The sequence below is a fragment of the Lethenteron reissneri genome, chromosome 68, assembly GCF_015708825.2.
Source record: "Lethenteron reissneri isolate LAM-NWPU_2019-01 chromosome 68, ASM1570882v1, whole genome shotgun sequence".
In the NCBI taxonomy this organism is placed as follows: Eukaryota; Metazoa; Chordata; class Hyperoartia; order Petromyzontiformes; family Petromyzontidae; genus Lethenteron; species Lethenteron reissneri.
This window is the reverse complement of record NC_083846.1, coordinates 4,287,155-4,303,953: the sequence shown is the minus strand read 5'-3', so window position 1 is coordinate 4,303,953 and position 16,799 is coordinate 4,287,155. Positions and strand designations below refer to the sequence as shown.

Below are 16,799 nucleotides of genomic sequence, written 5' to 3'. Positions count from 1 at the left end.
CTCCCCAGCCCCTCACCACCCTCCCCTCTCCACCCAGCCCCACCCCTCCCATTTTTAGATGCACGACGGACGGACGAACACAATTATCCCCTGTAGGCTGGTGGAACCAGGAGGTTCCTACCAGTATAAGGACGGAGCTAATTCACGGTAAAGAGAGCGAGCGAGCGAGCGAGAGAGAGAGAGAGTGAGCGAGAGGTGAGGGTTTACATAAAGCAAAGTTTAAAAATCAAAAAAAAATTACGAAATGATGAACGAAGCAAAGTGCCGACTACACCGAGCATCTTCTTGTTTCCAACTGATCGTAACAAAAATGAGAGACACACACAGAGAGAGAGAGGGCACATGACCGATCTCCGCTGTTGTGTCCCGTTGCGAGCCCCCGAGAAGGATGCATGGAGCTGGCTCACATCAATGAGAGGATAGGCTTCAAAGTACGGGAAGACATCAATAATCTAAAACGCAAACGACTCCTGTTATCTGCTGGCAGGATTCCTTTGCGCGGAAATTGGGAATTATCTTTGGCGGAGGATATCATCAAGATTCCATCATCAGCATCGTCGTAGGAGATATTAACTACCTTGCCTGGTATACAGGAGGTCATGAGTTCGATCCCGACCCTGACGCCTGCTGCTATATATTTGGAGTTTGCGTCTCTCATCATCATCACGGTGGCTAGGAGATGTTAACTACCTCGCCTGGTTCACAGGTGGTCGTGAGTTCGATCCCGACCCTGACGCCTGCTGCTGTACATTTGGAGTTTGCGTCTCATCATCATCACGGTGACTAGGAGATGTTAACTACCTCGCCTGGTATACAGGAGGTCGTGGGCTCGATCCCGACCCTGACGCCTGCTGCTGTATATTTAGAGTTTGCGTCTCTCATCATCATCACGGTGGCTAGGAGATGTTAACTACCTCGCCTGGTTCACAGGAGGTCGTGAGTTCGATCCCGACCCTGACGCCTGCTGCTGTATATTTGGAGTTTGCGTCTCTCATCATCATCACGGTGGCTAGGAGATGTTAACTACCTCGCCTGGTACGCAGGAGGTCATGGGTTCGATCCCTGATGCCTGCTGCTGTATATTTGGAGTTTGCGTGTCTCTCTCTCATCATCATCACGGTGGCTAGGAGATGTTACCTAACCTCGCCTGCTACACAGAAGGCCGTGGGTTCGATCCCTGACACCTGCTGCTGTATATTTGGAGTTTTCGTGTCTCTCTCTCTCCCCGTGGTCGCGTGGATTTTTCTCCGGGTCCTCCGGTTTTTCCCCTCCACATTTAGAACCGACGTCACGCGCTTCGAGTCTTCGGCTGCTGTGAATTTCCACGCGACGATAATGAGCCACTCTCTTTGTCGAGATGTCATCTGTGACGGGCGAGGTAGCTTCTTCAAAAGAGGTGCATAACTCAGTGGGGCCTTACCTGGTTAAAAAATAATAAAAAAGAGTTTATTTTTAGTGATTATGACCTTTCTTATACTTTACACTCCCATCGTGTGTTTTTAAAATCCTTTATATTAAGTTCACTTGCTTGCTTGCTTGCTTACGACCGTGCAAATCTTTCGGTCGTTTTTTAACCCACTTCCCGTGATCCAATCGAGCTGACATTTTGCACACAGACTCGTTATGCATGACAATTTATTTTCGTGAACATTTTTTTCCAAAATGTTACACTTTTTAGGAAAAAATAAATTATATTTAATTACCAATTGCTTAATGGTGGCAGGCAATCATCTGACCCATAGGTGGCAGCCATCTCAAGCCAGAGGACGAGAGGACTCTAGCCGCCACGCATATAAAGGATTTATAGTGAAAAACTTTGTTTTTACGGGTTAATTTTTTTTGTGCGTGCGTTTTGTGCATTGTTGTAACTTTCTGAGCCGCCCCTACCGGACATTGAGATTATTATTTAGATTCTATGTTGCTGCTATAAATGTCCAAAAGACAAGGTGACTTTGTTGAGCTCTCATTCGTGATGGCAAAGTCGCTTCTGAATAAGTAACATTTAAAAATACTTTTTTTAAACACGCCTTAATGAAATGTACCGTATTCGTAATGGAAGAACTCCACGACTCCAGGAAGTGGCCCCGAAGCTTGCCATAACGTAAGGGGCAGTGGTGGATTTACAGCCAACGTCAGTTGAGCGTGGACAATTAGACCCAAGGCGAAACATGACATATAAAAAAGAATGTTTTAAAAATATATATTTTTTATGATAGAATATGGTATTGTCATCAGCGTGACATAAGTATACCAAGTTTGCAGTCGATACCACATTGGGAAGTGGGTTAAAATTGAGTTGCAAGATTTGAGGATACGACAACAACTACGACAACAGACAGAGTGAGTTAAACAAAAGCGTGTAACAATAATAATAAAAAGAGCTACAGCGAAGCGGAGCGGGGGGCCTTACCTTGTAAAAGTATAAATCAATATAGAGTTCATACGGGTAGGAACCTCCTGGTTACACCAGCCCACAGGGGATTATTGTGTCCATCGTGCAGGGAGGGGCTGGGTGGGGAGGGAGGGGCTGGGTGGGGAGGGAGGGGCTGGTGTGGGGAGGGAGGGGCTGGGTGGGGAGGGGAGGGTGGGGAGGAGCTGGGTGGGGAGGGTGGGTGGGGCTGGGTGGGAGGGGAGGGGCTGGGTGGGGAGGGGCTGGGTGGGAAGGGTGGGGCTGGGTGGGAGGGGAGGGGCTGGGTGGGGAGGGGCTGGGTGGGGAGGGGAGGGTGGGGAGGGGCTGGGTGGGGAGGGGAGGGTGGGGAGGGGCTGGGTGGGGAGGGGAGGGTGGGGAGGGGCTGGGTGGGGAGGGTGGGGAGGGGCTGGGTGGGAAGAGTGGGGCTGGGTGGGGAGGGGCTGGTCACCCCGTGGTGCCCTTATAAAACTCAATGTTTAACCTACTCACGCCGGCTTGTGCCCGCCCTCACAGTCGGGCATATTTGCGGAATACACCACGCCGCCGTTGACCCTGGCCAATGACCGAGCAACCCAACGTTCCTACCAGCTCCCTCCGCAGGAATGTGTTTATTTTTCATTTAAATTGTCCATCGGTGCATCTCCTGTCGCCCACTGCCTCGCGAGAGAGGGGGGGGGAGGCGCCTTCGTCAACCAGACGGAGCCATCGAGGAGACTTTGAGAGTCGAGAAGCTCGGCCTCTCATTTCGCCTCCTCTTCAGCGCTCGCTTAAACCATTTCAGAAGATTCTAGATTTGAAGCTTTCGTGACTTGCAAGGATTCGTACTCTTAGTTTTTTCGGTAAAGTCACGTAGGTAAAAAATGAAATGAAAATTAATAAAAATAATTAATTTTAATTTCATTTTGTGACTTTACCGAAAAAACTAATAAAAATAATTAATTTTTATTTCATTTTTTACCTACGCGACTTTACCGTATGAATTTCAGAAGAGTCGCGTCGAAGGAAAAAAATAAAATAAAACATGATAAAATAAATGTTTTATTTTTATGATTTTATTACTTCCCTTCTACGTGACTTTACCGAAAGCACCAAGAATATGAATCCATGCAGTCACGAAAGCTTTAAATCGATATTTAAATCGCAAAAAAATCGGAAGATGTTGGAATAACCCCCCACCCACTCCACCGCACATCCGATTAGCACGGTCTGGCTACGACGTACGGTGCGAAAAAAGTTCAACGTACAAAGACAAAAGAGCCCCCCTCCCCAACCCCCGTATAGCATTAACAGACTGTAGGGGCAAGTGCTGCTACAGCGAGCAGCCTATGAAGGCCGGCACGGCGCACGAGAGGGTGGGTGGCCAGCACCATGCCCGGCCGCCTTTGTCTCCCCCATTGGCGATGTTTACTACACACCGCACCGGGTACTCATTTGAGGCTGAGTCGACCTAGGTGAGGCCCGGGACCGGTTCAGATAAATCGTCACTGCCGGTCTTGGTGGCCGTGTGCGTCAATCGACCTCGGCGTTGCATGTTTCGTAGCGCTGCGTGGCGCTAACCGCTGCGCCACCGCTCCCTCCCCTCCCCCTCCTCCTCCCTCTCCATCATCAACAACCACCACCACCATCATCATCCTTGCGACCAGTCACTCCACTGCGGCTGCACGAGCGGCGATTTCGGGATCGAAAAGTCGCTCCGTCTCCGCGCGGGAGGGGCGGGGCGACTTCCGCATGGAGACGGAGCCGCTCCTCTCGAGGGGATTTCAGAGGGTCGGGGTGGAGAGGGGAGGACGTGGTGGTGGTGGTGGCGGGTGGGGGATGTCACCCTACATTTAAAGCTTAAAAAAATAAGAGCCCTGCATTAGTAAATACGAAAAAAAAACACAGTCAATGTATTTTATCTGTTAAATATTAATAAAACAAAATGTGTTATTTTGGTCGTGTCTCAACCTGTGGGGTGGGGGGGGGGCGGCAATCGCCCCATCACCCCCTCCCTTCTCCCCCCCCCCCCCCCCTTGGATCCACCACTTGAACACAACAACACCACCATCACCACCACCACCAAGCAGCAGCAGCACAACAACAACCACAACCACCCAGCGCTGACTGGCTCTCCGCTGCGTTCCGTGAAACCCTCGCCTCTCCCGTCATCTCGCATCCAAACAAACCGCAGCAGCAGGAGCAGCAGCAGTAACAAAGAACAGCAGGAGCCAACGATGGCGAGTGGAGGAGGAGGAGGAGGAGTGGGGGGAGGAGGAGGAGGAAGAGGAGGAGGAGGAGACAGAGGAGGGGCAGCCACGACTACTCCGCTCTCTCCACCACCTTGCTCGTCGTGACGAACGCGCCTGCTGCTGCTGCTGCTATCGACGCAGATGCCACCGCCTCCCAGCGTCACATCTGCCCGTGGGGGTCTCAGCGTGCCATCGCGACGAGCGGACGAGGAGGGGAGAGAAGCAGCCGTAGCGACGGGAGCGGGAAGAAGAGGAGGAGGAGGAAGCGCTGAGCTTGGAGATGCGTGAGACGAGAGAATGGAGCCGAGACACGGCGACGCGGAGTCGTGTAGAGCAGCATCAGCAGCAGCAGCAGCAACAGCAGGAGGCGGCTATGGTTGCTGTGGTGACGATGATGATGATGGTGGAGGTGTCGGAGAAGCATCGGGCGTGCTGCAGCAGCAGCAGCATCACCACCACCAGCACCAGCAGCACCATCACGAAGGCTGCGAGCGCGTGCTCGTGAACGTGTCCGGGCTGCGCTTCGAGACGCAGCTGCGCACGTTGGCGCAGTTCCCCGACACTCTGCTGGGCGACGCGGATCGGCGTTCGCGCTACTTCGACCCGCTGCGTAACGAGTACTTCTTCGATCGCAACCGACCCAGCTTCGATGCCATCCTCTACTACTACCAGTCTGGCGGCAGGCTACGCAGGCCGGCTAGCGTCCCCTTCGATATCTTCGCCGAAGAGGTGAGGTTTTACGAGCTGGGCGACGAGGCGATGGTGCGCTACCGGGAGGACGAGGGCTACGCGAGGCAGGAGGAGGAGGAGGAGAGGCCGATGCCGGCGAGCGAGTTCCAGCGCCACGTTTGGCTCCTCTTCGAGTACCCCGAGAGTTCGGGCGCGGCGCGCGGCATCGCCATCGTGTCGGTGGTCGTCATCCTCGTCTCGATCATCGTCTTCTGCCTCGAGACGCTGCCAGAGTTTCGCGACGAGAAGGAGGTGGAGGCGTCTCTGCTCGTCAACAACAACGACGACAACAACAACAACGGGACGAGCGGAACGGACGTCGGCGGCTCGTTCGCCGACCCGTTCTTCATCATCGAGACCGTCTGCATCGTGTGGTTTAGCTTCGAGCTCACGGCGCGTTTCGCGGCGTGCCCCAGCAAGCCGGCCTTCTTCAAGAACATCATGAACGTGATCGACATCGTGGCCATCGTGCCCTACTTCGTGACGCTCGGCACGGAGCTCGCGCAGCGGCAGGGCAACGGGCAGCAGACGATGTCGCTCGCCATCCTGCGTGTCGTCCGCCTCGTGCGCGTCTTCAGGATCTTCAAGCTGTCGCGACACTCCAAGGGGCTGCAGATACTCGGGCGGACCCTAAACGCGTCGATGCGCGAACTCGGCCTCCTCGTCTTCTTCCTCTTCATCGGCGTCGTCCTCTTCTCGAGCGCAGTCTACTTCGCCGAGACTGACGAGCCCGACACGGACTTCACGAGCATCCCCGACGCGTTCTGGTGGGCCGTCGTCACGATGACCACGGTGGGATACGGAGACATGTGGCCCAAGACCGTCGGGGGGAAGATCGTGGGCTCGCTGTGCGCCATCGCGGGCGTGCTCACGATCGCGCTGCCGGTGCCCGTGATCGTCTCCAACTTCAACTACTTCTACCACCGCGAGACGGACGGCGAGGACCTGGGGCAGTACTCGCACGTGTCCAGCTTCAACGTGAACGGAGGAGGAGGAAGAGCAGCAGCAACAGGAGGAGATGACGACGACGACAACGACGGAGACTTCTTGAAGCGCACGAGCAGCGAGATGAGCGTGCAGAGCGAGAGGGCCGCCGCTTCTGGTGACGGGCTGTCGTTCAACAAGAGCTTGGAACTCGGCGCACACGTGACGAACCACCTGCCCGAGCACGCGGGATTTAGAACCGACGTGTGACGATGATTTCGCGTCTCCATCATCGGTGGAGTGGCAGGGGTGGGGTGGGGCAAAGGAATATTCATTGGGGGGAGGGGTGTTTTGTGTGTGTGTGTTTCTGTGTATGTGTGTGTTTGGTAGGTGCTCGCTAACAGGACTTGCCCCTACAGCCTGTTGAGGCTATACGGGGGATCTTTGTCTTTGTGTTGGCACCTGTGGTGGGGAGCGGTGGTGTGTGGTGGTTAGCGCGCTGCGCTTTGAGTTCGATTCCCGCTCACGGCCAACACCGGTGACGATTGTCGGGAACCATTACCGGGCCTCCCCTAGGTCGACTCGGCATCAATTGAGTACCGAGTGCTACGTGTAAAAACAAAAACATCGCCACTAGGGAGACAAAGGCGGCCGGGCGTGTTGCTGACCACCCACCGACTCGTGTGCCGTGCCGGCCTTCATAGGTGCTGCTCGCTAACAGCACTTGCCCCGACAGTCTGTTAAGGCTACACGGGAGATCTTTGTCTTTGTGTTGGCACCTGTGCCATCGGCGGTGTACAATTATACAACACGGGGACCTTTCTGGCAATATCAAAGTGTGAAAAATAATAATAACAGGGTCTGCCTTCTCTGGTAATCAAACAGGAGGCGTTGAGATATTCGAACGCCGAATAAATGATTCCTGTTGCCAGGAATCACCTTACTGCGTTCACCACACGCAGTGCCCGTGCTGAGCATGCAAACAACAACATGCTCTGCACTGGTCAACACACTTTTTTTTGCATAAGGTATTCCAACGGGTTTAAGGTAATTTTGGGGTGCCGATTCCAAATCTGGCATCAGTTTGTGTCCATCACATCAGGTTTTTGAGATATCAAATATTACATTTTCAATAAAAACTGCAGAAGAAAAATATTAAATGAATGTGGATATCTACATACAATGATATTATGAACACACTATCCTAAAATATAGAACCATATTTTAACACTAACGCAGTCACTGACTCACAACAACTTGAAATCATAAGTGACAGAGTTAATTTCTGGTAAAATCAATGAAAATGGGGTATGCCGATAGCGTAAAAATGATGTGATAGAGCAAATCTGAGATCAGATTTGGAATCAGCACCCTGGAATTAGTCTAAAACAGCTGCAAAAGTCCAGGCCAGAAAAAAAAGTTTTTTTTTTGTTGACCAGTGTAATTCACCGTGTAACGAACATTTCTTTTTACTTTTGGTCCTGGGTACTAAGTGTTATTTCCTAATTGCGTATGCCTCAAACGTATAGAAAATTGCTGTTATTCCCCACAAACTTTGCTTTTGTAACGAGAACATTGATATTTATAAATGTACCTATTTTCTATGATAAAACGTGGTGTGCATTTGTGCTATTCCTTCACGTAAAGTCCTGGTCACAAAAGCAAAGTTTGTTGGGAACAATTGCCATTTTTGCTCTTAGGTTTTTTTCGGTAAAGTCACGTAGGAAAAAAACATTAAAAAAATAATAATAGAAATAAAATAATAATAAATGAAAATAATCTTCTTGGTTCTTTCGGTAAAATCACGTAGAAGGGAAATAATGAAATACATTTTTTTACTAAAATAAAACAAAAAAATAAAACAAAGATATTTTTATTATTTTATTATTTCCCTTCTACGTGACTTTACCGAAAGAACCAATAAGATGAATCCCTGCAGTCACGAAAGCTTTAAATCGAAAAATGAAAATAAATCAATTAAAACACGACGTTTCGGAGGCAACACAAGTCTCCGTCTTCAGGTGGGACCGTCACAGCTAGATTTACTGTATTTTCTATACCTTTGAGGCATAAGCAATTAGGAAATAACATTTCGATTTAAAGCTTTCGTGACTGCAGGGATTCATCTTCTTGGTTCTTTCCGTAAAGTCACGTAGAAGGGAAGTAATAATAATTATTTTATTTTATTATGTTTTATTTTTATTATGTTATTACTTCCCTTCTACGTGACTTTACCGAAAGAACTAGGAAATAACACTTACTACCCAGGGACAAAAATCGTGTTACATCGAGTATCTATTTCATACAATGGGCATTGTCCCTTGTATAAAGGTGTCAGTTTTGTACCAGTTTAAAGGGGTAAAAACCTACGACTATTTTTTGCCACTGGTAAAGGAGATGTCTCATAGTGTAAATGCTTACCCCGAGCTCTCAATACTCTGATAGTGCGCTGTCTTTGAGTTGTACGCCTTTTGGCGTCATCTGGTCCAACACCAATGGAGACTAGGCTCTAAGAAAAGCTGTCTCGGGTGTGGACCAATCAACTTCAAGGACAGTGCATATCATTATCATCATCAGAGTTGTTTCTTTTTGTTTGCATTTTGACTGCTTGTGTTGCGGTTATTGCAAACATGATGCCTTGTATAAAGGTGTCAGTTTTGTACCAGTTTAAAGGGTAAAAACCTACTACTACTATAATGGGCACTGTCTTTGAAACTCATTGAGGCCTACGCCACTGATTGGCCTCCACTTCCCCGTGATGTAGCTGCTCGCCCCGGGGACACAATTGCATTGTCCTTGTCCTGTTCGCGTACAACGCCGTCTGCGTTCTTCACGTTGCAAGAGGGCAGCTTGAAGGATGCGGAATAATGTTTTTGTTCGCGTCGAGATGTACAATTACAAAGCGCTTTGTCGGTTTGCAATGCAGAGCGAGCGCCCAGTTGTAAGTCGAACGATTTGGCCACGAGTCTGTGTGTTTAGAGCGACGGAGATTATAACGACGGTGATGATGATGATGATGACGTTATACGAACGTTCGTCGTCGACAGGAAGTAAGTCGCTCCGGTCGAAGACGAGCCCCCCCCTCCCCCCCCCCCTTGACGTTGTCAAACATTTGCTCAGCGCCGTTGCGAGCGGAAGAAATCTCGCAAGGAAGACGCAGATCACAACCCCACCCCCCGTGTAGCCTCAGCAGACTTTTAGGGGCAATTTCGGTAAGGTCACGCAGATGGAAAACAAAAAATAAAAATTATAAAATTATAAAATAAAAAATGTAAATCGTACAAATTTTATAAAATTCATTTGTAAATGTCGTGGATTCACTCTTCAACACACCGGTGGGCTAAAGTAGTGAACTATTTTGTCTTTTGTCAACGTGACACTTTTTTTACTGATTGGCCGTGTCGGGTGGTGGAGGGGTTTACGACACATTTATAATAACGCGATCTAACCCAAAAACGTTTATTATGAATAATATTGGTCGCGAAAGCTTTTATTATTTTCTATTTATTATTTTTATTTATAATGAAAGCTTTATTCTTTTCAATGAATTTATTTTTTTCCTTTAAAAAAAATAATCTATCTACGTGACTTTACCGAAAGAACCAAGAATATTATTTCCTGCAGTCACGAAAGTTTTAAGTCAACATTTGTTGGAGCAAGTGTCGTGAGCTAACACACTGCGTGCAAATCGCGCCCGTTTATAATGCCGACGAGAAACATCGAGAGGGAAAGCTGCAAGTTTTATCGTTTCGCCAGGAATCTTTCACGCTGTAGATTGAAGAAGAAGAAAAAATCAATCGGCTTCGCTACATTTCGAGTTAACGTTGTTCTCCCGACTCTTTAAGGTGCTCTGTAAAGTAAGACAAAGTTCCCCCGTATAGCCTCAACAGACTGTTGGGGCAAGTGCTGTTAGCGGGCATCTATAAAAGCCGGCACGGCACACGAGGAGGTGGGTGGCCAGCACCACGCCCGGCCGTCTTTGTCTCCCTAGTGGCGATCTTTTTTTGACACATAGCACGAGGTACTCATTTGAGGCTGAGTCGACCTAGGGGATGCCCAGATATTTGTCACTGGTGTTGGCCTTGAGCGGGAATCGAACTCGGGTTGCCGGGTTCGTAGTGCAGGGCGCTAACCGCTACACCACCGCTCCCCACATAGACACCCTCACAAACACTCACTCTCTCACACACTCTCACTCACTCTCACACACACACACTCTCACACTAACACACATTCTCACACACTATCACTCTCACACACCCTCACACACACTTACACACACACCTCTCACTCTCACACACACTCACACACACACTCTCTCTCACACTCACTCACACACACTCACACTCTCACACACACTCTCACACTAACACACATTCTCACACACTATCACTCTCACACACCCTCACACACACACTTACACACACGCTGTTACACACTCACACACACACTCTCTCACACTCACTCACACACACTCACACTCTCACTCACACTCTCACACTAACGCACACTAACACACACACTCTCATCCTCACTTTCACCCACTCACACTCTCACACACTTACACACACTCTCACACACACTCTCACACTCACTCACACACTCTCACACTAACACACACTCACACACACACTAACACACACACATACTCTCACACTTACACGCACACTCTCACACACACACTCACACTAACACACACTCTCATACACACACTCTCACACACTCACGCACACTCTCACATACTCTCACACACTCTCACACACACACACACACTCTCACACTAACACACACTCTCACACTTACACTCTCACACACTCACACACTCTCACACACACTATAACACACACTCTCACACTCACACACACTCTCACACTTACACTCTCACACACTCACACACTCTCACACACACTCTCACACACACTCTCTCACACTATCACACACACTCTCTCACACTATCACACACACTCTCACACACACTCACTCTCACACCCACTCACTCTCACACACTCACTCTCACACCCACTCACTCACACACTCACACTCTCACACACTCAAACACTCTTTCACACTCACTCACACACTCTCACTCTCACACTAACACACACTCACACACTCACACTCTCACACACTCGCACACACACTCACACACACTAACACACACACTCACACACACTCACACACACACACAGGCGCGATGAATTAGCATGAATTATTGCTACGGCTCTGGAATATTCGTTTGTTTTGTGAACCGCATCAAACTCGTTTTAGAACTCGGAATGCCGCGTTTGGGGTGTGCGGATGGACCTGAACCTACAGACGGCACGATCGACTTTTGTTGGGTTTTTTTTTAACGTCGGTTCGTGCTTCTGTGTGGAGAGGGAAAAACAATGAAGCCTTCTGCCCCGCTGCTGCTGTAAATTTGGTGTAACTCAGAGGTCACAACCGGGTACCCGATACCCGTACCCTACCCGATACCCGGCTACCCGTACCCGTTTGCGACCCTGGTGCGGCCGGGTACGGGTACGGGTAGGCCGTGAGTCACTGGTGAGTAACCGTTTGTCACTCATTTCGGGTAGGGTACGGGTACGGGTAGGGAACGGGTACCCATTTGCGACCCTGGTGCGGCCGGGTACGGGTACGGGTAAGGAATCAAAACCCGTTTTCGACCTCTGGTGTAACTGCGTCTCTGCCCGGATCGTGATGGAGTCGAGCACGAAGGCTAAAACGCGAACATGGATTTCCCACGAAGGATTTGAATGAAAATTAGCCGAGATTTTTTTTTCCGTCGAGGACAAGGTGGAGGAGGGAGGATTTCATACCAAGGGGTCCGTTAACAGTGACGGCTTGAAATCGTGGAAGGTTTCAATAGTGATCGCTCCGTCGCCCTGGATGCAGACATCATCAAGGGAACGCGTCGCAGCTGTAACGAAGCTGCGGATTTTGGAATTCATCCCAACAATCTCCACCCACCCCCCACCCCTCCTCCTCTATTTCTCTGCAGAATATTATTTTGGTATTTCAACTGCAGGTGGAATCCGATGAGCTAGAAAGCTCTTTCTTTTCCACAGATGTCCAGTCGGGGGCATGGGCTGAGAACATTGCAACAACAACAATTACACAAAAACACAATCGGAGTGCAAAGTACAAGACGGATAAACACATCACCCAGACACAGACACAAATACTACATATTCTTAGGTTTTTTCGGTAAAGTCACGTAGGTAAAAATTGAAAATTAATAAAAGTAAAATAAAAATAAAATAAAAATCACGACGTTTCGGAGGCAACACAAGCTTCCGTCTTCAGGTGGACCCGTCACAGCACGATAGCTGTATCACTTTTATTAATTTTAAATTTTTACCTACGTGACTTTACCGAAAAAAACCTAAGAATATGAATCCTTGCAATCACGAAAGCTTCAAATCTACAAATACTACACTCAACCATGCCCCATCCTACCAGGCAAAGCCACTGAGGCTGTGAACTTGTTTTTCAGAAGCGACCCGGCCACCCCAAATGATAGCCGCTCAACAAAGTGGCCCCCCCCCCATCATCATTTGGACATTTTGAGCAGCAAAAAAAATGATCAAAATAATCTCAACGCGTGGTTCTAAATTGCGGAGGGAGGAAAGGGGAGGGAAATGGGGAGCTGAGTCAGAGGTCGCAACCGGGTACCTGATACCCGTACTCTACCCGATACCCGGCTACCCGTACCCGGCCAGGTACGGGTACGGGTACCCGTTTGCGACCCTGGTCCTGCCGGGTACGGGTAGGCCGTGAGTCACTGGTGAGTAACCGTTTGTCACTCATTTCGGGTAGGGTACGGGTAGGGAACGGGTACCCGGCCGGGAACGGGTACCCGGCCGGGAACGGGTACGGGTATCCATTTGCGACCCTGGTGCGGCCGGGTACGGGTAAGGAATCAAAACCCGTTTGCGACCTCTGAGCTGAGTTTATCGTTATTCCCGTCTCATCCAATTCCCGGGAGGAATGTCGCTTCAGGAATTCGTTCTGATTCTCTATCTGCCCACTCTGCTATTTCTAAGAACAATGATGAACACGTCGGCTTTAATAGTTGTTGTAATTATTATTATGCTCCGTAATAGAGGCTTGTTGTTGTTGTTGGGTTAGATCGCGAAAGTATAAATGTGTCTTCTTGGTTCTTTCGGTAAAGTCACATAGAAGGGAAATAATAAAATAATAAAAATCAAACATTAAACATAATAAAATAATTCTCACGACGTTCGGCCACAACGCAAGCAGCCGTCCTCAGGTGAAGAACAGGTCTGTCAGAAAGACAGCGTCTTCACCTGAGGACGGCTGCTTGTGTTGTGGCCGAAACGTCGTGAGAATTATTTTATTAAGTTTCATTTTAATTATTTTATTATTTATCTTCTACGTGACTTTACCGAAAGAACCAAGAAGATGAATCCTTGCAGTCACGAAAGCTTTAAATCGAAAAATACAAATGTGTCGTTAAACCCGCCACCACCTGGCACAGCCAATTAGTGATGGTTCTGTCACGTAAACAGAACGTGGCCAATTCGTTACTGGTTCAGCACCACAACGATTGTGTTGGAGAGTAAACCCACTACAACGTTTACAACTATAGTGTAGTGTATAGTGTAGTGTATAGTGTAGTCTATAGTAGTGTATAGTGTAGTGTATAGTAGTGTATCATGTGGTGTATCGTGTAGTGTATAGTAAAATGTATAGTGTAGTGTTCAGTGTAGTGTACTAGTACAGCACTGCACCAGTTGTGTGTTGGATAGTAAACCCACGACAACATTTACAATTATAGCGTAGTGTGTAGTGTATAGTGTAGTGTATAGTAGTGTATTGTGTGGTGTATCGTGTAGTGTATATTGTAGTATACTAGTACAGCACTAACCTGTTGTGTGTTGGAGAGTAAACCCACTACAACGTTTACAATTACTGTATAGTGTGGTGTATAGTGTAGTGTATAGTGTAGTGTATAGTGTAGTGTATAGTGTAGTGTAGTGTGATCGTGGAGCATACTAGTACAGCACTAACCGGTTGTATGTTGGGGAGTAAACCCACTACAACATTTACAATTAAAGCCCTCATTACTTTGATAGAGCATTGCCTTTGAGCTGTACGCCTTTTGACGTCCTCTGGTCTAACATCGTTTGAGACGAGGCTCAAAAGAAAGCTGTCTCTGGTGTGTACCAATCAGTTTCAAGGACAATGCAAATATTATCATAGTATGTTTTTTGTTTGCATTTTGACTGCAAGTATTGTGGTTAATGCAGTTACATGAATCCTCGCAAAAAGGTTTCAGTTTTGTTGCCAGAAAAAAAGGGGAAACCCCTATTATTATTAATACTGTAATAGTACTTGACTAGTAGCTATGTGGTCTACAACAAAAAACAACCACCCCCACCCCCCGCGCCCCACGGCTTTGTGATTTCCACGCGTGGCATGCGAGCTTTGTCCGATGAGCCCGTGCCGAGCAGGTGCTGGACAAATCTCGAAAGTGGCTTCTTCGAAATGTTTAGGCGAAGGTCGTTTTTGCAACAACAACAACACAAATACGAGCCGTGGGGCCTTGCCTGGTGACATTGCAGGGCTTGCGCCTTTAACCTTCCGAATAACCCTGGGCCTACGCACGCTGACGTTCACTAACGTTCAAAGATCCCCCGTGTAGCCTTAACAGACTGTAGGGGCAAGTGCTGTTAGCGAGCACCTATGAAGGTCGGAACGGTACACGAGGGGGTGGGTGGCCAACACCACGCCCGACCGCCTTTGTCTCCCTGGCGGCGATGTTTACTACACACCGCACCAGGTACTCAATTGAGGCTGAGTCCACCTAGGGGAGGCCCACGACCGGTTCAGATAATCGTCACCGGTGTTGGCCGTGAGCGGGAATCGAACTCGGGTGGCCGGGGTTCGTAGCATACATACGTACACACAGGGGTGATTATTATTTTTGTGAACACTGAAATGCGACTATCGTTTTTGAATGAAAAAAAAAGGACTGGAACGTGATGACAAATTTCGATTTAAAGCTTTCGTGACTGCAGGGATTCATATCGTTGGTTCTTTCGGTAAAGTCACGTAGAAGGGAAATAATAAAAATATAAAACATGATAAAATTCTCACGACGCAAGCAGCCGTCCTCAGGTGAAGAACAGGGCTGTCGGAAAGACAGCGTCCTAATGAACACCGCTAAGCTTGGCAGCGTATTTTTAAGCTGTTCTTCACCTGAGGACGGCTGCTTGCGTTGTGGCCGAAACGTCGTGAGAATTTTATAATGTTTTATTTTTATTATTTTATTATTTCCCTTCTACGTGACTTTACCGAAAGAACAAAGAATATGTGATAACAAATGTATGTTAATTCTCAAGGCGCCGCCTGGAATCTTCTCCAGGTGGTCTCCAGAACTCCGGGGGGAGCGAATTTCTCGTGGGTGTTTGATGCAAATTCTCAAAAGTGATAAAAAACCTTTTTTTTTTGTTAAGCACCCTGTATAACGTTGACAAACATGCGTCGTTTGTTAGTTATTGATTGATTTGCAGCTTTCGTGACTGCAGGCAATCCATACTCTTTGCTTCATTCGGTAAAGTCGCGTAGGTAGAACATTTATTTATTTTATAAAATTATTTTTTTAAATATAAATATGATTGATTTTATTTTATAAAAAAGATTTTTTTTATAAAAATTATTTATTTTATAAAATGATTTTATTTTATAAAATGATTTATTTATTTTTAATATTTATTTTATTTTCTACCTACGTGACTTTACCGAAAGAACCAAAGAGTATGGATTCCTGCAGTTACGAAAGCTTCAGATCAAGAACCAAAGAATACAGTTATTTATTGCTGATTATTTTTAAGCTCTCAAGCTTTCAATCGCCCGCTCGCCCCAAGTGTTACGCCCAGGCCCCATCCCCCCACCTCCCACCCCTTCCATTCCTCCTCATCAATCCCTCTTGCTTGACTGCCATCAAAACTACGCCGCCGCTCACAATAACCCAATTAGTGATAGGTTTTTACCCTTTCAACTGGTACAAAAAACTGACACCTTTATACAAGGGAGCATAACCACAACACAAGCAGTCAAAATGCATGCAAAAAGAAACAACTCTGATAATGATAATGATATGCACTGTCCTTGAAGTTGATTGGTCCAATCAAATTCAAGGACAGTGCATCTGGTCCAACACCAATGGAGACTAGGCTCTAAGAAAAGCTGTTTCGGGTGTGGACCAATCAACTTCAAGGACAGTGCATATCATTATCATTATCAGAGTTGTTTCTTTTTGTTTGCATTTTGACTGCTTGTGTTCTGGTTATTGCAAACATGATGCCTTGTCAGTTTTTGTACCAGTTGAAAGGGTAAAAACCTATCACTATATTTTGCCACTGGTAAAGGAGATGTCTCATAGAATAACCCAATTGTTCATCTTGAAATCATCGTATTGCCCTCCGTCACAATTGTATAATTCTAGATTTGAAAGCTTTCGTGACTGCAAGGGTCCATAC

General features: G+C 47.7%; 1 protein-coding gene across 1 annotated transcript; it reads left to right on the top strand.

Annotated features, from left to right (window-relative positions):
* The first annotated feature begins 4,711 nt into the window (after window positions 1-4,711).
* On the top strand, window positions 4,712-8,097 carry LOC133360385 (potassium voltage-gated channel subfamily A member 2-like). The gene has a single exon (XM_061579085.1). It carries the CDS (start codon window positions 4,936-4,938, stop codon window positions 6,559-6,561), a length of 1,626 nt encoding a protein of 541 aa, XP_061435069.1. The 5' UTR covers window positions 4,712-4,935; the 3' UTR covers window positions 6,562-8,097.
* Window positions 8,098-16,799: the final 8,702 nt, after the last annotated feature.

Excerpts from the sequence above, each read along its gene's own strand:
- LOC133360385 (XM_061579085.1), top strand. The coding sequence starts at position 4,936 with ATGGAGCCGAGACACGGCGACGCGGAGTCGTGTAGAGCAGCATCAGCA.